Source organism: Brachyhypopomus gauderio, chromosome 2, assembly GCF_052324685.1.
Source record: "Brachyhypopomus gauderio isolate BG-103 chromosome 2, BGAUD_0.2, whole genome shotgun sequence".
Classification (NCBI taxonomy): Eukaryota; Metazoa; Chordata; class Actinopteri; order Gymnotiformes; family Hypopomidae; genus Brachyhypopomus; species Brachyhypopomus gauderio.
This window is the reverse complement of record NC_135212.1, coordinates 44,617,964-44,645,614: the sequence shown is the minus strand read 5'-3', so window position 1 is coordinate 44,645,614 and position 27,651 is coordinate 44,617,964. Positions and strand designations below refer to the sequence as shown.

Sequence of the window (27,651 nt, the reverse complement as noted above, 5' to 3'; positions counted from 1 at the left end):
GTTGCTGTGAAACGCGGCCCGTGGTTTGCGCATGTGTCCCACCTGGGCCAAGATTACAGTGCTGTCTTGTGAAGTAATGCTCTCCTGGGTTTAGTCCAGCCAAATTGAAATGGATTTTGGTTTATTCCTGGCCAGTCAGGGTTGATGGTTTTACACATCTCGAATCTTATCTGGGTCTGTTTCTGGGTGATTGATGGCAGCTCCCATGTGTTCAAGGGAGGGGGGGGGGGGGGGGGGGGGGGTGTGGGTTAGATAAACTCAGCATATTCAGCAGTGGGGTGATGACTCTTAGGGTTGAGGTTTGTATGTGTACTATAAGTTCTACCAAGCTCTTTTTTTAAGTGTGTGTTTGTATTTGGTTTATATATATCATATTTGTATATGTTTTATACATGTTATGAAAAGAAACGCGATGGTCTTTGGCACAATATGTTTTATTTTCTATGATCAACAATTTCAATCCATTTAACATTTACATTTACTCCAGATAGATTTCCCCCTTTCTCTAATTGATGTTTTTCTTTAGGACAGATTCCCCATATACAGTCACATTAAACAAACAGAATATTCTCCTGGATTGTGGATCGGAGCTGAATGATGCCATAGTGGAGATTAAGGCAGCATAAGCCCTTGGTGGGTTAGCCCCTCGAGGTTAACCAGGGCACTGAGGGCACCTGCCCAGTGGTGAAGATATGTGGTGCCTGAAGGCTGTAGTCCTCCTGGGTTGGAGCAGGTGTATGGCACCCAGCCACCATCTCCACCAACACCCCCACCCCACACCCCTCCTTCCTACTCAGCCTCTAGGGGTAAGCATGAGCTCACTGTAGACCCAAGTTACGTCATGTGGGCTGTGCTCTTAGATGAGGCATTCACCGGGCTGCCGTTGTGGGTTGGATTTCGTCCTGCTCTGGTCTCAAAGCAATCAGAAAGCTTCAGAGACAGAAGTGACTGCGTTGGTTAATTTAATGGCTTGTTGTATACATGTTTCATTAATATTTCAGGTGCTAGCATTTTAAGCTATGGATATGATGTTGTGGAGCCTGTTAGTTGTTTTATTGCGTTGGAAGTTGAGACTTTGTATTTGAGTTTTTTGCTTATTATATACTTTATAAAAGTTAGTGTATTACATTTGTTCATGTGATTCCTGCTTGCTTTCTTTATCCCAGGACAAGAAAATGATGTTAGTAATAAACATCTTCAGCAATGGTAGTAATGTTTACTACAGTAGGCATGTCGTAAGTAAATGAATAAAGTTGTTAAAATGAACTTGGGGCTTAAAATGTGCAGAATATTAGAGACTTACTGTGGTTTAGTTCTTAGCTTTCTCTCCAAGTTTTTTTAACTCATTGAACAATCCCTAAAGTCTTTCAAGTCTGAAAACCTGTAAAGGTGTTATGGTTGAACAGTACTGATTTTTTTTAATAGAACGTTAAACCCAAATATTTTTATGTGATTGTGGCGTCTGCTCGTTTGATGGATGGGTGTTTTCCGTCTGTATCCCTGGTAACCAATGGTAACCCTTACACAGTGCATTTTGGACAGGAATATAGCTACAGGGTGCAATCGGAGCAGACGTACAGAATGCCAGTTGCTGGCTGGCTGAGTGACAGTCTGTCCTGTAAAGGCTGTCTTCAGGATGCTGCTGTGTGTGTGTTGCACCGAGGCAGCTCAAAGTGGGAGTGTGCTGGAGAGTGTCAGTGGGAGTGTGCTGGAGAGTGTCAGTGGGAGTGTGCTGGAGAGTGTCAGTGGGAGTGTGCTGGAGAGTGTCAGTGGGAGTGTGCTGGAGAGTGTCAGTGGGAGTGTGCTGGAGAGTGTCGTAATGGGGAGCAGGTGGATGGTCCGTGGAAAACCTCCATCATGTACTGACGTTACCACACTTTGATTTCTTCACCGAATCTTCACAAAAAAAAAGCACAAAAAAAAAGAAAGAAATGGCTCCCTCTGTAAGATTACTCCAGCATTACAATCCATCAGTTCATTTTGCATTCCATGGGACTCCGTGGCTTCAGCGTTTTAATGTCTGAGAACTGTGACCCTTTCTTTTGAGGTACATTGGTTGAATGCTGCATTGGAGTACATTCCCAGTGTATAATCCCTAATTGTGGAGTAGATCTGTCTCTGGACCCCCGTCCTTTAGACACGAACCACGTGCAGTAAGTGGACCTTTGGCGTAATGAGCTTGAGCCCTAACCGAACACGCTATACGTGTTTGCTCTCTCGTGTCGACTAGTGTCATGTGAGGAGTTGTTGACACAAGAACAGGATTTCACTCAGTACACCATTTCTGCGTCCATTATGTGATCACTCAAACCATCATCCCGGGCTGGTGCCTGTCTCGCCCGCAGCTCAGGAACTTTACTAGCGCTTTGCCTTGGGAGACCTCTTTTTTATTCAGGGCATTCATATCCAAATGTCACTTTGTATTACAGTGTTGCGTGGGACGAGGATAAGAAAATCATAATCTTCTTGTAAGAACAGGTTGCAGAATCGCTCTGTCAGTCAGCTTCAGAGGACAGCTGAGCTCTGCGGTATATAAACATAGCTGCCCATCACTCTCGCAGTAACAGGCTTGACACTTTTACCGAAAGCTCCTCGTACATTACATGGGTGTAGCCGTGTGAGCAGCGTCTCAGGCTCTGCATTCCCGAGATGGCTCTTTGGCCTGGTATTAGGGTGTGTTGGCCCTGAACTACTGCTAAACTGCAGTCTCCTTTAGGGCCAGTCTTCCTCAGCCTTTACCCACTATGGCTGGATTTGTACAGTGTCTTCGGCTCACTGTTCTTCTGAAACACTGACATGGTATCCAGAACATTCATCTAGCTGTAATTTGGGATTGTAGCTGCTAAAATGTTGAATTTGTTTTTCTCATCTTGATTCGGTTGATTTATTCCAAGTTAAATGTATTGCAGTGTATTCAATGTCTCTTTTGTTTATTTATTTATTTTCTAAATATTCTTTTACAAGCTGACAATTTAGAAATTGATTATACAGTGGCTTGCAATTAACGTTAAGAAAGATTTGGGCTACTGCGATGATATGTCCCTGGAGTCTTTTCCTGCTGGCACCCAGAGGCATCTCAGCAGGGCTGCTCTCCTCTCCTAAACTGGTGCTTGGTCCACAGGCTCAGAAACCCGACCCACAGGAGAAGCCCTGAGCCTCCTAGCCGGTCTGACCACTGCTCTTTTATTTTTAAATTGGTGTGACACAGCATGTAGTACACTCCATTAAACGGCTCTTGCCTTATTTGGTCCAGTCCCTGGGCGGCTGTAAAACTAGCTGTGCAGAGAGAGATCACTGCCCCTCAGTGGCTAACACCGTGAAAAACCGTTTGAAGGCTTTCATAGCGAAATCCCAATACCTCATCAACCACTCAGACAATATGAACCTTTTTATTTTATGCCACTGAAGTTTTTTTTTTTTTTTTTTTTTTGTAATTGCTTGGTATTCAATAAAGATAAAAGAAAAATCCACATAGGGTTTTATTTTGTATTATTCTTTTGAAGCGGCTGCAGGACTGTGTGTGTGTGTGTGTGTGTGTGTGTGTGTGTGTGTGTGTGTGTGTGTGTGTGTGTGTGTGTGTGTGTGTGTGTGTGTGTGTGTGTGTGTGTGTGTGTGTGTGTGTGTGTGTGTGTGTGTGTGTGTGATGTCTGGTTTGCGCTGTGCAGGGGGACCTGAGGAGCTACGTGGCGTTGCACGACTGGCTGTACAGGAGCGGGGAGCTGCTGCAGCTCCAGAAGATGGCCTGTGAGATCGCAGCTGGCCTCACTCACCTGCACAAGCACAACTTCCTGCACAGGTTCGCTCCTCTGCCCAGCCCACGCACACACCGCCACGTTTCTGCTCTGCATTAACATACAATTGAAGAAGTTAGAAATAGAAAGTCCTCAGGTGTGTATTCAGTCATTGTGACTGGGAGGTTGCCCTTATATTTCTTATACACATGATAAATGACCCCTGTGTTTGCTCTGACACCACACATCATCAAAGAAGCATCATGGCACAAGATTAATAATGCCACGCAGACATGTTTGCAGCTGTTTGCCCACTACCATGGCAATCCCTGCAGTGTTCTCTTCTTCATCTTTCTGTCCCCGATCTTCTCCTGTAAAAGGCGCCGGTTCGTTTTTCAGTTTTACCCAGACGGGTGTCCAGTGGAAGTGAGGCGGGGCCTGTCTAGGGTGTCTTGCCTCACGCGGCTGTGTCCGCACCATTTCACATGCCCGGGATACACCGTGAGCGCTCTAATTACATGGCTCTAGCTCCCGTGGATTGCTGGGTGTCGACTGTCCTTCGGCGCACAGATATGATGATGCTGAGCTTGGAGTGTAACATGATCCCTTTCATATTTCGAGCCTGAAGGAGTAGGGAGGGGACTTGAGGGGAAGAAGTCACACATGTTGTGTACTGTGTAATAATGGCCATCATGAAGTGTTGCACCTTTTGGACCGCACCGTTGATTTACTGCAACACGAGTCTCACCACCACCCCGAGTTGCACTGCTTCTAATGCGGCTTCTGCCTTCGTAGACTCTGCCGGAAAACCCCACGTGTGTGTTCAGCACTAATAGGCTAGCCTTAATTTCATCAGTGCAAGTTACATTTACACAATTCCCCATAACCTAAAGTCTTCTCGCCTGCGCTGTTCTGGTCGGATGATTTTCGAAGAGTGACACTTTTCCGGAGTGTTTGTCAGTGTTACAATGCTAATCAGTATAAGAGTTAAAGTATTTGACGTAGATATTTGACACGGTCTTATGATGCCGTCGGTTCATTATAAGCCTCTGGGCCCTTGACTCATCAGTGCGGCTTATCGTGTGCTCCATATAACACCAATTTATGTCTTGTTTTTGCTCTGCCCTTAACAGTGATTTGGCATTGAGGAACTGCTATCTTACAACAGATCTGACGGTCAAAATAGGAGACTATGGCATTGGCCCCACAAGGTTTAAAGTGAGTTCATGTTTTGAGTTCTTGTCTTGTTTTGGCATTTAAACCTGATGCTTGATCAGGTAAGCAACATGAAGTGCGGGAATCGTGTCTGGCGTGAAATGGCGGTAGATAATTTTGATGTTATTTTTCATGTAACTCAGGAGGATTACATCACAACAGAGGAGGACCAGTGCATAGCTTTGCGCTGGCTCGCCCCAGAGCTGGTTGGAGAGCTGCATGGAGGTGTGATAACATCAGAGCAGACTAAACCCAGCAATGTATGGTGAGTATCAAAGGTACAAAGGTATTGTTCAGATCGACATTCTTGTGCAAAGCTCTGCATGGTGGTTCTGTATTTGCCTTCTGCTTTTAAAGCCACAAACTTTTACAGCTAAATGAAGTAAAAGGATTTTGCTTTGCATTTGCTATTATTCCAAGTTCAGGATGGCATGCATTGAATATGGCATGTCCGCTCTCTGAGAAAACCAAGCTAATATGTTTGCATGATGAGTGTCTCTTTCTTCAAGAACTGTTAGTGCATACTAGGGCTGCCACAAACGATTATTTTTATAGTCGACTAATCACCGATTAATTTTTATGATTAGTCGACTAATCGGATTGTGCGTTAATTAAATATAAAACATACAGCTTATCACACTAGAATGCAACTGCTATTATATAATCATCATTAGATTTCAGCTAAAAATAAAAACAATTAAGATCATAGTTCATTAAACCTTTAATGAAATATGCAACTTGTTGCAACAATTATTAAAATAAGTATAAGGCACTGGCTTAAACAACGCAAAAATAAATACATTAAAAAGAATTTTTTTTTTAGGTTTTTCTTTCTTTCATTTGTCTCTGGCATCAAACGTAGCTACATATAAATCAAATTAGGTAGGTACCTGAAACTAAGGAATTATTCACAAAAATAAAGTTTTGGTCTCACTGACGTTACAGAAAACACACGAATGCGTGCTAAGGCTAATGAAACAAATCGCCATCACTAATGTTAACTTTTACAGTTACCACGATAAGTAAGTACAAAGTTAACGCTCTGTTTACGGTAACGTTAGCAGCTAACTAGCGATTTAGATTACAGAGATGATGGTCCCTCTTCATCATTGTCACAATAAGCCACAACATGCTTCAGGTGCTCGTACATCGCGGTTGTGCTGCCGTGGAAGGAAAGTTCTGCCTTGCAGATATTGCACGCGTTTCGGAACCCGGTTACGGAAAATGATCCCACACTTTTGAGTTCCGTAGCCGGGTAGCCATGATACCAGTCTGTATAATGTCCTGGGATGTCGTCCACTGTCTACCTCGGTTTCCACTACTGCGCATGTGCGTTAGGGACAGAAAGGCAGACGCGACCGCAGCAGTATGGAGAAAAAAAAAACACGACGCATCGACTATTAAATTAGTTGTCGACTATTTTAACAGTCGACATAATCGTGACTAGTCGACTAATCATGGCAGCCCTAGTGCATACATAATAGAACAAAACATTTTTAATGTTTAAATTTTTTTCAGAAATGCCTGTACTTATTAGACAACAATATAAAATGGCCAATGAAAGTTTGGTAAGGAGAGATTTGTGTGTTTTTAGGGCACTGGGTGTGACCTTGTGGGAGCTGTTTGAGAGAGGGAAGCAACCCTATACCCACCTGTCAGATAGAGAGGTCCTCCACCATGTCGTCAGAGATCAACAAATTAAACTCCTCAAGCCTCAACTAGATCTACCTTACTCAGAAAGATGGTGAGTCTGTAATGGCAGTCTCTAAATGCATCCTGTAAAACTTTCTTTATGAAACATACCATGCTTTAGTAGATTTGAAAATTAGGGTTTGAAATCTTCAATAAATTTTTTGCGTTTATAGGTACGAGTTACTGCAGTTTTGCTGGCTACCCGCAGACAAAAGGGCCACAGCCGAGGAAGTTCACCGCCTGCTCACCTATCTCCGCATGCAAGGCCAAAAAGAAATAGAGGATGACTTTGAGCAGCGCTGGAGCTCCCTCAAGCCTAATCCCACCGCCCGGCAGGCCACCGGCAGCCATTCCTCCTTCCCCATCCTCGAGCAGTTTGACGACGGGCGAGAACCGGACGAGGTGCTCACGGTGACCGAGACGAGCCGTGGTCTCAGTTTTGAGTACGTGTGGGAGGCGGCCAAACACGACCACTATGACAGCCACAATCGCTCTTCCATGGACACCACGGTGAACTACCACAGCATGTTCTTCCCCGTGCCACGGAAGGACATTCAGACGCACTTCCCAGAGACTGGAGGTGAGGCGGTGGCCCAGAGAGTCCCGGGGACTTTGCCAGTGTTTGACTCTCGAGAGCCCAACTCTGGGAATGAGTACTACATCCAGTTGGAGGAACAGGATGAGAGTGACATCGGAGTCGTGGACAGTCATGGTGCTGAGGGAGCCTCTGCATCAGACCAGGAGCAGTATGTTGTCTTGCAGGATATTCGTTTAGATGAGTCTAGCACAGATGCAGATTTTTTCCATCAGAGCATAGACTCTAAAGACTCTTACCTTCAGGACAGCCACGTGTGGTCTTCAAGTGACCACGAGAGTCCTTGCCATACAAACATTTTCAGCGAGAGCGATTCAAAATTTGAGGACTCTCATTCTTTCAGAAGTGGTTTCTTGGAGCTTCCTGAGATTAATTTACAAATAGGCGGTGGTTCATTTCATGGTGACTCCAAGGGTGCAGAGCAGAGTGAAGGTCTGACCACTTCGTTTTTAGGCGTTGAACAAGCTGCTCATCCGACAGATGACGTAATGAAACTTCTTAACACAGAGAAACTTGTTGATAACTTCTTGTTCCTCAAAGACAACAGCTTAATGAAAGAGTGTCATGGTTTGTCAGAATCAAAAGACATCCAGGAAACAGATTTATCAGTAATTGTTTTTGATGGTGCGAATTCCTCAAGCAGACCGAATGTGTCTGATGACCCCTCAAAGTCTGTAGTAAATTCCGCACAGCTTCGAGATGAATTCTTGGACTTGGTAAATCCTATTTTAGAAGATTTTTTGTCACCTTTAAAAGTAAGCAAAACACTGGTGCCTTCAGATACATTGTCAACAGATGAAACCTGTAGCAACCAGCTGCCAGATATAAATGGCTCTTCCCGTGAGGAAAGTGCTCAGTTAGATTTCTCAAAAGGTTGGATTAATTCTACTTCCAAGTCTACCTCTGCGAGTGCTGAGGTTGTTAATAAGGCTGGAAGTCATCAGCTAATAGTTGAAAGTGCCACCACAGATGTTTTGTGTACAGATGCCAATATCTCTAGTCTCGAAGGAAGCCTCCCTGCTTCTAAGGACAATGGGCGGTATGCAGAAATTCATGAGTCTTTTGAGCCGAAAATCAAGACCTCTTCCCCTGTAAGTAAATCCACGGATGAAGTAGATGGTGACCTAACAGAAGGTTTTACAAATAGTGAACCCTTGAGTGATGTGCTTGAGAATGGAGATAAGAATAGGGACATTGAAGATCCTTTGTTGCTCGAAGTCTTGAGTCAAGAAGAATCCTTGCTGGACAACTTTGTGTCTCAGGAGAAGTCCCCACTGTTAATTTCAGACTCATGTTTGGACCAGATTAGTCAGGACAGTCTTCTGGAGGACAGCGTCTCGTCCACTTTACCAACTATTGAGAATTCAGCCGAGACACCCGATTCCTTGGATTCATTGGACATCCGTAGGGAGGTGGGACACGTGGAATCCCTGGACACTACAGTCGTTCATAAACTCCAACCACCTTACAAAACCGCTGACAGTGGATATGAAACGGAGAACCTTGAGTCACCTGAGTGGAATTCTCAGCCAGGTGTCAATGAGGTTTCACACAGGAAGGAAAACAGCACTGCAGGGGAGCCTCCTTCTATAACACTCTCCACTCCAGAAATTGTTGTATCCGAAGTGGACAGTGTACCTGATGTTCAGGATGATGGTGATGGTCACCACCATGAAATTGGCGAGCTAGTTGTTGGTACCTACAGAGACTCTGCTTACTTTTCTGATAATGAGGAACTGGATAAGAAGAGTGACGATCCAGTACCATCGACAGGAGACGTCTTGAACCAAGAGTCCACATCTGCAGAGGTTCCAGTATTGGCGTCAACAGCCGAGGTTTTATTTCTTCCAGATGTTGAAGAGAAGGTTGTTGAGTCTGTAACAAGTGGCAAACAGGAACACTTTGGTTCTACAGCTGAATTAACTGTTGCTGATTTAACTCTGATTAAAGGGACTTGTTTGCCAGAGTTGATTCTCACCTCAGAGGTGGATTGTGAAACAGAAAATCCAGCGGATGTTGATTACTCTAAGAAAGAAGAGAGGTTAGAGATGTTTTCAGATCTTTTAATTGATCAAACCCATTCCAGTCCAGTGCCAGAAGTTCCTGAAGCAACATGCTCTACCTCAACACAGTCTTCAGCGGATACTGTGGTTCACGCAAAGCTAACCAGGACTTATGCCGGAGAGGGCCCAAAGAAAAAAGAACCAGATATGGAAGGCCGGTACCTTGGAAAACTGGATGGCGCAGTGGTGGTGGGCGAGGCGGAAGACGGGATGGAGGCTGATGAGGAGGACGAGAACAGCGATGACTCCGACGACGACATACGCATTTACAGACCGCACAGCTCCGGCTCTGAAAGCGAGGACGACGTTGTGCACCCCGTGCCCGTTATATTGTCAGACAACAGTGATGCCTGCGGCCTCAAAAGCCTGCTGAAATCCAAGACACTCCACTCTGCACAATCCACTGCAGGAGGGAACGGTAACGCAGAGAGCAGGAGAACAGTGTCTTTCTTTGACGATGTCACCGTTTACCTCTTTGATCAGGTATAATTGCCTTAGCATTCATAGCACAGCTTGTGTGCAGAGGACATTTTAAGAGTTTTAGTAAAAATATCTTACCCTAATAAAACCTTTCAACACAGGACACCCCTACAAAAGAACTTGGTGACCATTTGTTGGGTTCCAACAGCCAAGTGTCTGAGTTTAGCAGTCCAGTGGTCTCTTCCAGCTACCTGAACAGATTTACCAACTCGGAAAGCTCAACAGATGAAGAGGGTAATGCAGCAGTGTTGCTCATCTCCAAACATCTCAACCCTCAAATACAATAGCTGAGGACAGTGTGTCTTACACACACGTCCTCATGATGTCCATTTTATGCTTTCTGAAGAATGCGTCGTTAACGTAAAAAAAATGTAAACGCAAAAAATGATGTTGGCCTACAGGTGGCGCCTTTGAGTGGGACGATGACTTCTCTCCAGAGCCCTCCTTCGCCTCCAAAGCAGGTGGTGACCCTGCCGGCAGGGCTCCGGGAGACTCGCGGTTCTTGTCGCCAAACCCCGCAAGCCGCTCCTCGGAGCCGAGTTGGAGCAGCCCCTCCACCTTCTCCCGCTTCTCCATCTCCTCCGCAAACATCGCCAGTTTTTCCCTCACCCACCTCACTGACTCCGACATCGAACAAGGAGGTGAAGCGCTCGCCCCCGTAGCACACAGCACACCGTAGACAGTACACGGTTGGGCCTCCTGATCATTAGTGCTGTAGGAAACTGTGAGAAATGCACATTGGGTTTGACGTATGTGCTACAAATAGTCAGAATGCATTATTTTGTGTTTTTCATTGCTCATGACTTGCCTTCTGTTTGTCTTGCTTAGGAAGCAGTGAAGATGGAGAAAAGGACTAAAAACTGACAAGCATTTGGGCTAAAGGACACATTTTTGTATGTGTTGGAGGAACTTAAGTCTATGAAGGCTATGATTGCTTCTCAGGCAGCATTGCTACTTCGTTGAGGAGACGGCGCAGAGGAAAACTGCCCAGAGTAGACCACTGGTGTCAACCTGTGCTTTTCTTCCCTTACTATACTTTGCTCAGCAGATCACAAACATTTCTTTCAGACCTCGGTGTCCATGAACTGAATTTGTTTTTCATGCTGAAGCAATTTGTGCAATTTGAAGGAATCTGTATTGCTTCACATGCTTTAGGTCTTTAAATTGCTTCTAAATTGTCCTGCTACGTATTTGTCTGTTCTTTGTTCATGCTTCTTTGTCTCTTTCTGTTATTCATCTTTGAACAACGTAGCTGAAACTCATCTCAGTAAGATGGAGGACTTCGTAGATCATTGATCAGCCACTAGGTACCTACACAGCTGTGCAATTCACATCATACTGTACTTGCTTTTTTACATTGAAACACTGTTTTTTACTGAGTGGAAAATCTAGAATCAAAATTGGAGCAACAGTTGTATTATTATGCCCCAGTGCACACAGTGTTAAAAGTACACTGGGCAATGACTCTAATAGGATATCAACAAATATATATTTTATACAGACAGAGACCGTAGAGATTTGGGGGGGGGGTCGTCTTGGGGGCTAAATAGCCTGGCCCAGGATCTCAGTTAATTCAATTGGGTAAGTTTCTTCTAGGGTTTTGTGAATGTGTGTCGATTAGGCCCTTTACGTTGTCCGAGACATCCTGCACTCCTCTGCGGAGCACATCATTCGCTGGTCAGTGAACTAACCTCTTTACGCTTCATCACAGTGTGGTAATGCTGAACAGTAGATCACAAGTCTGTGGTACCGTGATACGGAACCATAATTAAAAAAAAAAATTGGAGCTTCGGTGGTGAAACATGATGGCGGTTTTGTGATTTGCAAACATTTGCTGACATTCATGCATTTGCATGAGTGCATTTGAAGTACATTAAATGAAAATTACATATTTAAACTATTCAGACTATCTTGGACCATTTTATAATTTTCTTTTTGTTTTAAGCCTTTTTTTTTTTTAGCAAATTAACCAAAATGAACAAGGTGGTGGAAATTCATTGAGCAGCTGGTAAAAAGTTTTGTCTTATGTATTATAATTAAATTTCATGTTTGTTATAATGTTGCTTATTTTTATATATCATCACTGTCTGGATTTTCATCCATATCACCTTTATCTAGAATGTAGCATGAAATACCATAGCAGTCATGAAATTGACATTCAAGGAAGAAAGCTATGATGTGTTTGAATGGTTGTTTGCAGGCCTAAAACTTTAAAAACACTTTTAATGGTGGCTTTAGATAGGAAACACAAATAATTTTTGTTAGTGGTGTCACAATAACACTAAAGAGCAGACAATAACAATTTCAGCATAGTTCTCTAATTTTTAATCAGCACATGGATTAAGACATTTTTTATGAACCAATCACAGCTTAATAGAGAGGTTCCCTTTGTTTGAAAGTTAACGTATCATATGTTTAGTATGTACATAGCTTTGAAATCAACGCTACAGAACGCTACAACGTAAGCTACAGAGTAAGCTACAGAATTGACAAGATGAGGTTTTGATGTCTTTGAATACTTTTGCTCAATTCAACCATGAAGTTTTTGGTTTAGGTTTTTTTTGGTCTTAATTGTGGAAACCATGAAGTTGGTGTTTATCTCCAGATTGGGGTAAATGTATCAGGTGCATAGACTTTTCCTTGTAATTCAGTACAGTAGGCTCTGTGTTTTAGATGAGTTCAATATTTGTACTACCAGCACTCTTTTAGTTGATCTTAGAATTTTATTTAAAAAAAGAAAACAAAACACTGATTTTATTCTACAGTGTATACATTTGCTTAATCTTGCACATCTTGAAAGTGTAACTTAATGTTGAATTGTACCAATGTATATAAATGTTAAAATTTTTGTCTGTAAATTGGGAATGATGTAAGTTCTAGGGGTAAGGTATAATTTTTGTAATTTAAAGCTAAAACGCAACATATCATGGTTTAAAAATGATAAAGTGACAAGGTTGAAGTAAAAGAATTGAAAAAAATGCAGGTCATGTCCTTGTATCTTGTAAATTTTAAAAATGGTGATATTTTTACTTCATATTGATCATGCTTAGTGAAATTGAATGAATTGTTTATAAATAATTCCACTGTTTATTATTGAAATAAATGAAAAATTACCTGTTTCACGGATCTTATGAACACATTACATGTTCATTTGATTTATCTGGACACTTGATTGCAAACAGTATAACAGTAGAAATGTTTTTGGCTCAGGAAAAAAAATTCTAGTGCTTGTTTACATTTATTTACTGAGAAAACAGAGAAATCATACATGTTGAAAGAAACACTTTAGGAAATCATATCCATGCAGAAAACACTGCACTTATTAACAGCATATTATGCTGCTGTATCTATTAAGGAAAAAGTGTTTTGGGTGATGTACTGGTCATATCGGACAGTGACGTAAATCTGATCTTTAGCAGAGGTATGAGAGACAACACCCCACAAAAGAAAAGGAAACAAACACAATTTAAAGGGACCGCAATAAATTATGATTCAAATTCAATTTAAATGGGCAAGGTTTTTTTTTTTTTTTTTTAAGTCATGTTCAATTTTACATCCCTGGGCAGCCAGACGTATCCAGTCTTGGAGTCCAGATCTGATTGGATTTCCATGATTCACTCCTTACAGCTGCCTTTAATCGATTTTACGGTTCTTGCTAACTCCTGCTGAACTGAGGCTCTGAGTGTGTGTGCCCCTCCCCTTTAATCACATGACTTCCATCCAAACCTCTCTCCTAAGCCCCTCCCCTAAAGACATGTATGCTTAGCAAGTCCTGAATGTGGTGCATGCATTCTGGAAATAACAGAGGAGTGCCTGCTCGAGAAATTTCCTGATTGGTTAATACAGCTGGATCAAGTTTACTTTAAGTAACTAATTACACACCCCAGGAGAGTCAGAGACATTTTTAGCTAACAGGGTGTAATGATAATTTAGCAAAAGTGTAAAAGAAACCGCTTACATCAGCTTTAGTAGGACAGCCCAAGCAAATCTCAAAGCTCTCCGGGGCCTTGTGTTGATGCAGATGTTTAAAACGGACAAGGAAAAACGCACATACGCACACGCGCACACACACACAAACACACACACACACACTGCCAAACAGTAAAGCAAATCAAAAGTCACATATGGTCGACACGAAGCTGGGTACTGACGCGGAGTCGGGCGCGGGGCCTGTTCCGGGTGTGGGGCCTGTGCCTGGCAGGCTGCTGTGATGGGCAGTGTGGTGGAAGGGGCCGTGGGGTCTTAACACGCTGCCGCATTCCCGTTCACCTGATCCGGGCACCTGCTGGACTGGGGACTGGGAAGGACGGCGCGGTGAGCCTCCATGGAGTTCCCTCTCACCGACAGGTGCACCCAGCCACCCTGTACACAATCACACTGCTGTGGGTCTGCTGCGGGTCTGCTCTACTGCACTGACACTCAGCTGATTTCACACATGCTATTTTAACTGATGAACTATTGGGGGAAAGTAGGAAGGGACCACTCACGCCAATTCCAAAGTCCCAGGATGATCCTTTGGGATGCATAGGCTGCACGCCAACCCTGTGGCACACAGTCCCCGAGCTCTCCGCAGGATAACCCGGGACCTTATCGGCTACTATCCAAACCTGCGGGAAATTAGACCACGTGTTGTTCCATAAACTCCCTGGCTGAACGTGGTTCTCCTGCTCTCCACATTTTGATGGTCCTAACGTATTTTTTTTTTTTATGATGATGATGAATCATCTTTGATGTGCGTATGGAACTTTTCCGCTCCCTATTCTTTTATTGTAGTCAACTATGAACTAAAAGCAGATGTCACATTGTTCATTTACTGAAATTGCTCACCCTTAGATTTTGTCAAATTACCAGCCAAGCCACTGTGTGTTTCATTGTGACGTATAACTGGTTTCAGACCTGGTCCAGTGGTCCAACGGAGACTTTGCACACATTATTGGAGATGAGCTCCCATGCAGAACCCTGAGGATAACTGGGGGTCAAACCCTGCCTGTACCACAGATTATCTGTAGGAGAGAGCACACACACACACACACCCACACACACTAGCTGACACAGAACTGCACAGGACACTGTAGGACACTGGGAAGGAGCGTGTGCCCTTACTGTTTCCGTCCACTGCGTAAACGGACGTCCTGCCGACAGACACCTGCCTGAGCACCTGCTTTGGTGGGCAGGGAATGTGGTACCAGCACTCGCCTACAAAAACATCACACACACACACACAACATGCACAACAGGTTCTGAACCTTCTAAACGTAGCAGGACTCTGCCTAGGGTTAGTCCCCCATCCCTAAACCTTACCTGCAGGATTTTGGACTGACACTGAGCCGCGGTAGAAGACAGTTCCGTCGCGGGCTATAGCCCACACCTGGTGCCCTCCTCCGATCGAGATGGACTTAAATGGCTGTTCCGTGCCCACGTGGAGCCACGAGCTGCCCTATGACCCAAGCACAGAGAGCCTGAGGGGCAGCCCAGTACAGTGGGGGTTATCGTTCATTATCAAGCCATAGCTAAGTGTGAGACAGGTGGAGAGACTGGTGGAGGTAACTGAACTGGAACAGGGCAAACATGTCAAGAGCAATTGGGTCCTCATAACCAGATTGGGAACCTCTTCTATAGATTCATAATGAACAAGTAGGTGAAGATACAAGACTCACCATTTAACGGGACCCTTTGTTCACATTAAAAGTATTTTGTACATATGGGTGTAAGTGGGTGCGTTGCCGTGTGTCGTCGGGTCCAGAGACTAAGCTGAGTGCAGTGTTGTTTATGGAGAGGACAGAGACACAGCGTGCGGATGGACGAGTCCTCACGGCTGGGTTTTGGGGGGTGACCCCCAGACGGCACAGCACATCCCCCTTTTCGCTGATGGCCCACACAGGCACCTGCTCCAGACTGCTGTGAGCCAGGCACGGCAGGATGGTAACGTCCATCAGGCCGATGGGTGGGACTTTCTGCCAGTTCCCAGCTAAGGTAATCTTACATTTCCTGTGGAGGAGGACATTCGGTTTCTCGTGAAACTCCGGTCCAGATGCTATTTTGTTGAGTATGCATGTGTTCGTTAAGTATAACGTGTATCTGGTAGTTTTACCTGAACCAGCGTCTTCGCCTGACAAAGTCCTTAATTGTCTTATATCCGTGAAAGGTCCTGCGTGAAATGTATCCAAGAAACATGGCTTAATTAGGCAGTAACTGAGGGTTCATGGGAACACAGGTTCTAACGAGAGCACCAATTAAGGCAGTAACTGAGGGTTCATGGGAACAGGTTCTAACGAGAGCACCTACGCAGGGAAATCAGTAGCATACTGCCATCCTTCCTTGTCTGTCCCTCCTGGGGTGCCGTAGTCAACAGCCCAGTCCGACACCTGCAGTGCGCAAGTCAGAGCAAAGGACCCATGTGCCTCAAGTCGAACACGTTTACCACGGTGAGGAAAGAGGGCGACGTGTGTTCTGAGCACGCACCCATGTCCACAGCGGCGAGGGCGGTTTGGTGTTCTCTTTGGTGCACTCCCGGTGACCCTGGGCGTCGCTCCACATGTGCCGGTCCATGGGGAGCCCCCTGCAGAGCAGACGGAGCAGGTAGATGTTTTTCAGAGCTTCCAGCCGACGAAGGAACCTCTTCCAGGCGGTGAGAGGAAGCTTACTTGTCTGTGTAGCCCGTGACAGGGTTCCACCGCTGGTTCTCGTAGATGTACACGTTCCTGATGTCAGTCAGCACATGCCTGTTCATTCCATCACCTGATGTAAAATCGACGCTTTGTTTTAATTTTCTCGTTCCAAAAATGTAGCGTCTACCGGGGCGTTTCTAGTACGTGCCAGCATTCTCGGGGGTGTTAAAAACATGAGGGGTGCTTACTAGCCAGCTGGTTGATGTAAAAGCGGTAATGTGTGTTAATGCAGAAGGAAGCAGGCTGTGCTGACTTGTTAAAGCAGGCTCTAAGTAACGATGGTGAGTGTTTGAGCCGGGTCTTTACCCTGGGCTTCATCTCCCCTGCAGTCCCCTGTGTACACCCAGGCGGTGTGGTCATAGCTGATGCCCCACACCACACCCAGACTGTTGGACTCCACACACAGCAGGTGGCCAGGGACCTGACGCCAAAACCTGGGCCACACACACACACACACACACACACACAACACAAAACTCACAGCTACTATCAAGCATGCCAAGCCAGCGAGGACAGCTACCAAAAACAAAGATGGATCCAAGACCAATAAAGATCCAACAGAGCCGAGGCAGAACCGAACACGGATGTGGCAGACATGAACATGTAATGACACTGAACAAGTCAATGGGGCTTGAACCAGACACAGCAGGTGGTGAGAGAGAGAGAAAGAGAGAGAGAGAGAGAGAGCGCGATGGTCAGAAGGTCTTACATCTGGTCACAGGGCAGGTGTTGGACGGGAGCCTCCAGGCTCGGTGACGGCTCATTCACCATGATGTCCCCTTTGGCGGTCACCGCCCACAGGGCTTGTTTGGAGGGGGCGCTCCGCAGAGCCCTGGACTCCTGACATGACTCACTCAACAGGGACAGCTGTAGGGAATGCGCATGGCCTCTTAACAATGTCATTACGTTTCCTGAAAAGCCACACTACGCTTTACAAACAGACACTCCATCCTGGCACAGCGTTGGGCCTTGAGTTTCACACGGAGAGAAACGGGACCTAACGTTTTGGCCCTGGGCAGTCACATACTGATGACATCATCTGTGTGAGTATTTGGTGAGTGGTAGCATTACCCAGTCATCAAGGACCAGCTGGGACTTGGTAGCTAGGAGAATAGGCCATCTCTGCTTAGTCCTCTCAGGTGTGTAGATGGCTAGCGCACACATGGAGTCCCGGGGCATTGGAACAATAGCTGTGACCTCCTTTATCACTGCATACAGATACTGAGACAGGGAAAGCCCAGGTAGACTGAGTTAGTCTGCTACATCACACATATAGTGAGGAAAATAAGTATTTGAACACCCTGTGACTTTGCAAGTTCTCCCACTTAGAAATCATGGAGGGGTCTGAAATTTTCATCTTAGGTTCATGTCCACTGTGAGAGATATGATCTAAAAAAAAATCTGGAAATCACAATGTATGATTTTTAAATAATTTATCAAAGATTCAGGCCATCAAAGACCTGTTAGTCCACCTCTAAAAAGTTCACCTCCACTCCACTTATTATTCTAAATTAGAAGCACCCGTTTGAGGTCGTTAGCTGCATAAAGACACCTGTCCACCCCACACGATCAGTAAGACTCCAACTACTAACATGGCTAAGACCAAAGAGCTGTCCAATGACACCAGAGACATTATTGTAGACCCCCACAAGGCTGGAAAGGGCTGTTTAGCAAATGCCAAGCAGCTTGGTGAAAAAACATCAACTGTTGGAGCAATTATTAGAAAACAGAAGAAACTAAACTGTCAATCTCCGTCGGACTGGGGCTCCATGCAAGATCTCACCTCGTGGAGTAGCTATGATCCTAAGAAAGAGGAATCAGCCCAGAACTACACAGGAGGAGCTGGTCAATGACCTGAAGGCACCACTTACTTGGCACTTAGTTACTGTAGGTAACTAAGACGTCATAGTTTAAAGTCATGTATGGCACAGAAGGTTACCTTGCTTGAAGCAGCACACGTCCAGGCCTATCTTAGGTTCACCCATGACCATTTGGATGATCCAGAGGAGTCATGGGAGAAAGTTCTGTGGTCAGATGAGACCTAAATAGAACTTTTTGATCTTAATTCCACTCGCTGTGTTTGGAGGACAAAGCATGATGAGTACCATCCCAAAAACACCATCCCTACTGTGAATCATGGGGGTGGAAGCATCATGTTTTGGGGGTGTTTTTCTGCACATGGGACAGGACGACTGCACTGTATTAAGGAGAGGATGACCGGGGCCATGTATTGTGAGATTTTGGGGAACAACCTCCTTCCTTCAGCTAGAGCATTGGAGATGGGTTGTTGTGGGTCTTTCAACATGACACTGACCCAAAGCACACAGTAAGGATAACCAAGGAGTGGCTCAGTAAGAAGCATATCAAGGTTCTGGAGTGGCCTAGCCAGTCTCCAGACCCAGACCCTATAGAACATCTTTGGAGGGAGCACAAACCCCGTGTTTCTCAGCAACAGCACAGAAACCTGGCTGATCTGGAGAAGATCTGTGTGGAGGAATGGGCCAAAATCCCTGCTGCAGTGTGTGCAAACCTGGTGAAAAACTACAGGAAACGTTTGATCGCAACTGTACCATCTATTAACGTTATTAACACGGGTGTTCAAATACTTATTTGCAGCAGTAACACACAAATAAATTATTAAAATCATACGTTGTGATTTCCAGATTATTTTTTTTAGATTATGTCTCTCACAGTGGACGTGAACCTAAGATGAAAATTTCAGACACCTCCATGATTTCTAAGTGGGAGAACCTGCAAAGTGGCAGGATGTTCCAATGTTCACAGGATATCGGCATGTTGACACATGTAACAGATACAGATCAAGGCAAAGGCAGAGACTCCATCAAGTCACAGTGTGGTTGAACTGAGAAGCTCATCTATATTTTGGTCATGAAGACTTCATCAGAACTTTAGACATTAAATCATTCATGCTGCTTATTTCTGACTGTTAGTTTCACTAAAGGATTTAGAGTAGTGAACTAGAGAACCACTCTGTCGTACTGGACTGTGTTGAGCGTGGTGTTATCGTGGAGTGAAAGTGCATTGTGGGTACTGAGCAGACGGGCCCACTGATCACCTTCCTCTGCTCGTTGTGTGTGTAGAAGATGTAGAGGATGTCATCTGGCTCCGCCCCTCCACCCCTGACCTGCTCCAAGGTCACGCCCACCTCCTCCCACTGCCTGGGCTTCCAGTCCCTCCACCAAGACATCACACCCTTTCTCACTCTCACAGTCTGAAACACACACACACACACACACACACACACACACACACACACACACACACACACACACACACACACACACACACACACACACACACACACACACTGACCTGCATATCATCCCACTACTAAAGACAAACTCTCACTGCCACATGCATCCCAGTGAGGGCAAATACATCAGAATGCCTTATGCTTATGAATTATTATTTTTAAAAGCTTGGTTTGAACTAGACACCTTCTCCAAAGCTCCCTCATTCCCTTGGCTGTCGTCCACCTGGAGACAGCACCCGTCCTCTCTTCCAGAGTCGGAGGGAAACATGAACTCTGTTTCTGACAGCAGTCCGAAAGAAGACAAGAAGGGAATCAAAAGCAAAGAGGAAGCAGAAATGTCACAGGCCTGGAAAATAAGGTCCAGCCATACGTGAGTCCTTCAGGGTGCTGTCGCGGTACCTGGGGGTTCCAGCCAGGTGATGTGCATGTTGCAGTCGATCTCGCAGCCTCCCCCTGTGATCCAGGCCCACGGAGGCACCTCCTCCTGCACCTCGATGGCCCCTGCCTGCTCGATGGGGAAGACGGCCGCCGGGCTCTGCATGGCCGAGGAGCCTCTGATCTCCTCCAGGTCCACGGTGCTCCATCGCCGCTCGACGCTCCTCGACTGGTTGCAGGGGAGCGTGGGTGCCTCGGGGAGGGGCTGGGCCTGCCTCTGCCCCTCCTGGGCCCCTTCGGACGGCGCAGGGCGGTCGGCCACCAGCGTGGAGATGAAGTTGCTAGCCGAGTCGTCGCAGCCCAGCACGGAACTCTGGGAAGGGCTGGTGAGTTGGCCCCTGAGGAGGCTGACACCACTGTGGGGTTGGAGAGAGAGGCGTGAGTCAGCCCCGCCACGGCACTCCGACACGCGGATGTGTGCACTTGAACTGGCTGCTGCCTTCTGGAGACAAGACGCTGCAGTGGAACCCACTGACCTGGGCCTGTTGGTGGGAGCCAGCAGGGCACACACGGCCCCCCACGCCTTGCCCGTCACCTCCGTGGGGGTCACACCGTAGCGGAAATACACGCTCCTGTCCTCACAGCCAACGCCCCAAACCTGCATCATATCAAACCGATATGAACAGATGCAGAACAGATAACAACACAACACAACCAGTCTTGCCTTTGCCCAGATGTTCAAATCTGCGTGTCATTTCATCTCCTCAGCAAGCAAATGACCAAGCTCGTCATGACTCAAAGCAGGCATGTTACAGCAGGGAAGTGGCCCCCCCAACTGGCCTAAGCTTGTGAGCGGAGATCTGAGCAGGCTTACACCACAGGGTTCTAGCCCTCCACACACAGGCCAGCAAAGTCCATTAGCCACATTAGCCTTCAGTTCTGGTGCAGATGTGGTCATTTTTGTGTATTTTTTATGTATATTTCAATATACTTTACTAATAGAATGTGTACGCTACCAAGGCCTCCTATTAATGATGGTGATATACGGCCATAGCTAATATAACATGTTATGATGATGTTATGACTTGTTAAGATAACATGCGGGGGCAGGAGAGATGGTAAACGCGCGGCACGTAGCGACTGTGTCCTTAGCTGCTCCTCCAAAGTTTTTCTTCTTATGTGCTGAAGTGTTTCTTACACATGGGATATTGTTTCAGATTGACCCAAATTAAGAGGGGGGGGGGGGGGGGGGTATTAACAGTGCATGTGAGCCATGTGCCCAGCCGCAGGAATGAAATGTGAAATATGGGCATGAGAGCAGGCGGGCGGGGGGCAAACTCAAATTAGCCACGCTGCTGTATGGCTGTGCATGGCTGGGAGTATAGGGGTTTATATATGGCTGGGCGAGGCACAGTGTGAGCGGTGGACAGACCGAGCAAGTCTGGAGCTTAGGTTACAGTTAGAGAGAGAGAGAGAGAGAGAGAGAGAGAGAGATGGGAAGAGGAGAGTGAGGAAAGAGGGCTGATCTGCAAACTCTGCACTGATACTCGGCAGCTGTAGACTTTCTTCCAAAAAGCGACACAGCAAGAAATGTGACTCTGCCAGCAGGGAGTGAGCGGACTGGACTGTACACGGGAGTGTGTGTGTGTGTGTGTGTGAGGCACACACATGGTGGACACAGTCAGTCCGAAGCTCTAGATGAATGTACCAGTCAGCAGAGGACAGGATCCAGTGATGGTTAAGTTGCATCTGAGAAGGACAGTGTAACCAGAATACTCCCAGGGTTTCACCAAGGACAGTCTCCCCAAGGACACGCACGAGCTAGTCGCCCAAACAGGACTGCATATGAAGAGCACTACAATGAAATCACTACACCGGGGTGATGACTAGACAAATACAATATGGCACCCTAATTGAACACCGCCACAACTGAAACGCTGGCATTTCCCTCCATCCTGTCCGAGGAAAAATGATCAGGTGCAGCGTCCATTGAAGAGGGGAGGAATAGCGGACAGCAGTGATACATTTCATAAATGTTGACATGAAAGATAATTGCTGTTAATAGTTGATAGTGCCTGTTATATGCTGATAACAGATGTTAATAGCTGACCCTTTTAGAGTAAAGTTTAATTTGAATTCTATTGTGGAAAACTAAATTGCTTTTAGTGAAATGGAACAAAGTTCCTCATGAACCTATTACATATATACATATCAAAGGGACGGATGGTCAACCATTGTCCACTTATGAGAATAAAGAACACAGCACACCCAGACCAGTAGCAGCAGCACAAACACTCTCAACACTCTCAACACTCTCACAGCAGTCATATAAGCTGCAGGTGACCTTGAGAGGCTTTAGGGGCTGATGTGGGGTGAAGACGTGGAACAGCTGGGCCATAAAGTCTCCTCCACTCCTCTATTTGTAGCTGTGCCCTCACCTGGTCACTGGGCCCCACACTGATCATCACCATCTCTCCACCAACCCTGATCCAGTTCAGGCCAGCAGAGTTATGGGAGTTCACGCCTCTTCTGAACCACACCTGTCATATACACACACACGCACACACACACACGCGCGCGCATATCCACGCATGTATGCACAGACATGTACACAAACACACACGCATATATGTACACACACATAAACACACCCCCGCTGGGTCACATTCTGTTCTAAGAAGAAAACATAAAGTATATGAGTGTAAATAGAAACTCTTGCCAGTTGTCCATTGTCCTTGAAGTATGTGCACTTGACCTTTTTGTCATAACTAATAAGGCTGAACAGGATTAACAGCACTGTCACACATAATTAAATACTCATGACAGAATCATTGACCTTACGCAGACCTACATAAGATCAATACAGTACAATAATACCGTAACCAACAGTTTTTTTTCTGCAAGTATTGAAATCTACTAGAAGGATCTCACTTTGCTGTCTTTTGTGATGGCCCAGACCACGTTAACCCCCACCGCTACGTGAATGGCTCCTGCCTTGTTCGGAGGTTCCACCATAACCCATGATGAACCTGTAAAGGATCAAAGCACCTCTACTAAAAAAAATCATGTTCACAAAATCATAATCACAACTCACTGTCCTGTCTCAGTAGTGCTGTTTTCTAATAATAATAATAATATTATTATTATTAAGTCAGCCAACTTGCAAACGTGGCGATCATTGAAATAACGGGGAGTTACGCCGACACATCAAATGACACCCGGAGCCAGACCTCTGGGGCAGGCCTTGTTGATGCCCGTCCTGACCAGCAGACGTCCGTCCCACACCACGGCCCACAGCAGGTGTCCAGGGCCCGCGTCGATCTGCGTCACTTCCTGGGGTGCGGACACGAGCTCCCAGGACGAGCCCTCTGGGTTCTGTAGCTTCACGTCTGTGCGGAACCACACCTGAACCAACGGGCATGGAACTGTGGTGAGCACACTACTGTCTACTGACAGCTGGCATTGCTCACGGACCACAATCAGACTATAATCAGACTACAATCAAAGTATGTTCAGGCAAGGGCAGTTTCAGAATTCTGACAGATTCTACCCACGCACAAAAGCATCAGCTGAAGAATATACTGAAGCAAAACTAAAAATATAGCTGCCTATAGCAAGCAGCAAGATACTTTTCTGTTGTAATATGTCAGACAAATGTGTTCCTATGGCTATCTATATCCTGGTAAAAAACAAACAAACAAACAAACATTTAGCACAGTAACTGAAGCAAAGCGTTCCTTTCTTCCCCCACTGCTACTGGTTGCTTAGCCTACACACCGCAAATGATCCAATTAACATAGGATAATCTGAGAGATTACTCACGTTCATGTGAGTCAGTGTGATAACCCTATTAGTGAAGCAAGAGACACTTTAGCTCATCTAGGAGAAACGAGAACATCACAGTGCTGCACTGACCTCTAGTGGCCAAAATGCGCGTTTGAACATAATTGAATACACGGAGCGTCAGAACTTTTTGAATCAAGTTATTAGGTAATTATACCAGTTCAAATTTCAGATAGGTAATAATAAAGAAGATAAAAATTTTCAGACTGGCTTTCTCGACCTTGTGTAGCAGTAACTTATATGCAGAGGTGTCAATTCCAGGTTCAGAAAGTAAAAGTCCTCACCAGGATTTTGCTCAGGCTTCCTGGATTGTGTTGATTCCACTAATTTTACCTGGATTGCACTAATTAGAATATCTAGCAAGCTTGAGCAAAATCCTGGTGAGGACTTTTACTTTGTGAACCTGGAATTGACACCTCTGCTTATATAACTAATAGTGAATCCCCACTGAAAAGGGGAGGGTCTTACCTTTCCTTGCTGAGACACAGCCCACACTGAGATAGGCTTCTGTGGGCTGTCACTCATCTCCCAGCTTCCACAGCTGATATCACTGAAGTGCTCTGGAATAGGCCGGCTCTTTCCTAAAGGCACCTGAGTCAGTACACCACACACACACACACACACACACACACCATCATTCACTCTCAGCTACACTAGCCATACAACACAATAGCATTAGCAAACAAGTATGATGTAAGGGATAATCATGTCATCAGCAGCATCAAGAGCAGTCAAGACAAAACAAGCACGGTTTATTAATTTAAAGTGCTTATATATTTGCTAGGTTTAAATGCTCTATAAAAAGTGCTTAGAAATGAATAAAATTAAGCCCTACATTTCTTTCATCGTGCCCAGAGGTGTAAATAGTTCACATTAAAATTTTTAATTCCTATTTGAATTTCAGTAATTAACTCATTAAACATAAGGCTTGAGCTCAGGAGCAAATTCAGATCTTGGTGCCAGACTCCTACAGTGGGAGCCCAGGTACCCACGGATGCCTGTGGGGGTCCTGCCGACCCTGCTGAGTCATACCTTGGCCCACGAGCCCCAGGCTTTGTATTTCCTGTTGCGGAGCCATCGTCTGCGGCGGACGTACGAGTTCCACTTCTTCTCTTTGCTGAAGGTGGTAGGGAAGTCCACCGCGTACTCCCAGCCCTGCGTGAACAGTGGCTACTCAGCGCCCTCTAGTGGCTGTTAGGATTTTGAGTGCAGGGCTGGTGCAAGGCGTAGGTGAGCCATCACTCACCCCTGTTGTGCTGCTGTCTCTTCCACAGCCCTCATCGTCCACATACCAGTCCCCCTCCCACTCCCAGTTTACAGACGGTAAATGGAAACTGTGGAGTGGCTGCGAGGTCTGGCCCGACTCGTCCGTCCACTGCCAGCGGTCTGTGGGCAGCAGCGTGTCCGTGAAGCCGTCTACTGGGTTCCACCTCTGTAAAACACGTGCCCAGACGTGCGTGTGTAGACAGCAGAAGCCAAAACACGGCAAAAAATAGCGTTTTGTTCACGTGAATTCACGTGAATCAGCAGGACTGCACCTGGTTTTCGTACGTCTCCTCCACGTGGCGCATTGGCGTGTCACGTGAGAGCACGTAGACGTAGACCTGGTGGTCAGATCCCACGGCCCAGCAGCACAGCTCTGCAGCCGTGACGCGCTTCAGCTCAAGCTGGGCATCCTTCACGCGCTCCCAGCTGCCTCCGGGGGTGTGCAGGACGAACGCCCTCCCGTACACATCCGTGGCCCAGAGGAGGGACCCGGGCATTTCGGACTCTGGGCCAGAGAGCAGTGACACAGACAGCACACATGCATCTTTCATAGCTGCACACAATTACATACAAGCACGCATGCATCTTTCACACATGCATTACAGTAGCTACACGTTGCTGTCTGTGTCAGAGGCCTAACCTGATAACCCTGTAATTCACAAGTGTATACTAAACTATTAGCAGAAAAGACATGTGATGATGTGATTACATTTACATTTAGGGCATTTAGCAGATGCTCTTATCCAGAGCGACTTACAATGTGCACACTAGGGGGCTGTGGTACACACATGCCCTAGCCCAGAGCAGTTGGGGGTCAGTGCCTTGCTCAAGGGCAGTTCAGTCATGGCCTAGGGCCTGGAAAATTGAACCCATGACCCTCCAGTTACAGGAAGTGTGCTAGCAGAAAGGACAGTAGAAGTGTTTCCTAACTAAACAGTGCTGATACATACTATGCATTGGGGGTCACATTACTAACACGGACACCATGCATCAACCCACCTGCCAGGGGGCCAGTACTGGTCCTGGGCTGATTTCAGACAAAGGGAAGACAGCCTACAGGCTGGAGGTGGAACATCTGACTGAAGGGTGTAGGGACAACAGTTTGGTCCTCAACACCTCTAAGACAAATGAGATCATTACGCTGAGGAGAACAGAAGAGACAGAGCACCTCCATCCTCACATACACAGGAAAGCAGTGGAGAGGTCAGTCCCACGGGTCAGCCCAGCTCCAGCAGAAACCACTGGGGGGTTTCTCCAGACACACCACTGTAAGGATCCTTACTAACTGCACCCCCCCCCCCCCCAAGCAAAAGGATCTGCATCATGTGGTGAAGGTGGCACGTCACGTTGTTGGAACAGGGACTCTTTTTTTAAGCTTGTCAACTGAGGAAAAAAGTCTAACATCATCAGAGACACCACACACCCTGGTCACTCCCTGTTTGAACCACTGCCACCACTGCAAATGGTTCAGGACAATAAGATCCTGCACTATTAAACTGAGAAGCGGCTTCTCTCCCAGGGCTGTGGCCTCCACCACACCCCTCCCTGCCCAACCTAAGAGCTGACCACAAAGACCGCACACACAAACCCAAGCAAGACTGTGGTATACGTGCACACATGCACAACTACACAAAAACAAACCAAGAAATATATATGCATGCCCCGACCTTCACGCACCAGATACAAACAATATGTACACAAAATGCAGATTTTTATTCATATTTAATAATCATTACAAAACCCAAACAATCATTCAACCTCATTTTAAATTATATATTTTTTACTTCAACAATTGCACTGCCTTATGACCACTGCAGAAGAGATGCCATGTGACACCTGAATAAAATAAAATTAAACATTCTATTCTATTCTATTCTATTCTATTCTATTCTATTCTATTATATTCTATTTTATTCACAGTCTAATGTTATAGCCATCGGTGTAGATGTATGCCCTGAAATGTTTTGAAGTGTATGTGGTGTTTCGAGGTTCTAACCGCTAAGACAAGGTTGAAACAAACTCTTGAAAGAATGAGACAAGCATCTCATGATACTGGACACCCGGTATTACGCACTGGTTAAGGGGAAAGGTCACGTAAAGGACCAAGATTAAAAAAAAGTATACTGTAATCTCATAATCAGTTTGTTAAGTCTTATCAGATAACGTTTTAAAGGACACCGCCGACCTAAATTCCACTTAAAACACTTTACCCCGTGCCACGGTACCCTAGAGAAGCACAGTATAAAATAACCGTTTAAAGAGCTTTGCCAGAAAACTTACTTCTTATAATGTTGAAGAGCCGCTCAGTGGGTCAGTGTCCATCCCGTCCTTCTTAAATATTCTCATCAGTTTATTCTTATTCTAGGGGAATATTGTAACGGGCTCCGAGAGCGACGACAGGAAGTGGGAGTATTCAGTTCGGATTGGTTAACCGGCAGGAAACGCCGCC

At 45.8% G+C, this 27,651-nt stretch overlaps 2 protein-coding genes across 2 annotated transcripts in view; one reads left to right on the top strand and one right to left on the bottom strand.

The window, feature by feature from the left end:
• lmtk2 (lemur tyrosine kinase 2) overlaps nt 1-12,915 on the top strand; it is a 29,790-nt gene extending 16,875 nt beyond the window's left edge. The window contains exons 7-14 of the mRNA XM_076996831.1: nt 3,666-3,796; nt 4,865-4,949; nt 5,090-5,211; nt 6,541-6,690; nt 6,812-9,779; nt 9,878-10,010; nt 10,178-10,417; nt 10,605-12,915. Coding sequence (XP_076852946.1) covers nt 3,666-3,796; nt 4,865-4,949; nt 5,090-5,211; nt 6,541-6,690; nt 6,812-9,779; nt 9,878-10,010; nt 10,178-10,417; nt 10,605-10,633 — 3,858 coding nt within the window. The 3' untranslated portion in view covers nt 10,634-12,915. The remainder of the gene's footprint in view (nt 1-3,665; nt 3,797-4,864; nt 4,950-5,089; nt 5,212-6,540; nt 6,691-6,811; nt 9,780-9,877; nt 10,011-10,177; nt 10,418-10,604) is intronic.
• A 352-nt stretch (nt 12,916-13,267) lies between these two features.
• tecpr1b (tectonin beta-propeller repeat containing 1b) lies at nt 13,268-27,598 on the bottom strand. The gene is made up of 26 exons (XM_076996832.1): nt 27,483-27,598; nt 26,202-26,320; nt 25,475-25,707; nt 25,183-25,368; nt 24,969-25,091; nt 24,405-24,527; nt 23,324-23,498; nt 23,025-23,122; nt 22,532-22,633; nt 20,630-20,751; nt 20,118-20,509; nt 19,903-19,997; nt 19,521-19,676; nt 17,516-17,665; nt 17,154-17,311; nt 16,751-16,878; nt 16,421-16,514; nt 16,239-16,335; nt 16,062-16,141; nt 15,868-15,924; nt 15,590-15,764; nt 15,078-15,213; nt 14,880-14,972; nt 14,673-14,779; nt 14,264-14,383; nt 13,268-14,138 (listed from the first exon to the last, which is right to left on the bottom strand). The coding sequence occupies exons 3-26, from the start codon at nt 25,697-25,699 to the stop codon at nt 14,019-14,021; spliced, it is 3,312 nt and encodes a 1,103-aa protein (XP_076852947.1). The 5' UTR covers nt 25,700-25,707; nt 26,202-26,320; nt 27,483-27,598; the 3' UTR covers nt 13,268-14,018.
• Nucleotides 27,599-27,651: the final 53 nt, after the last annotated feature.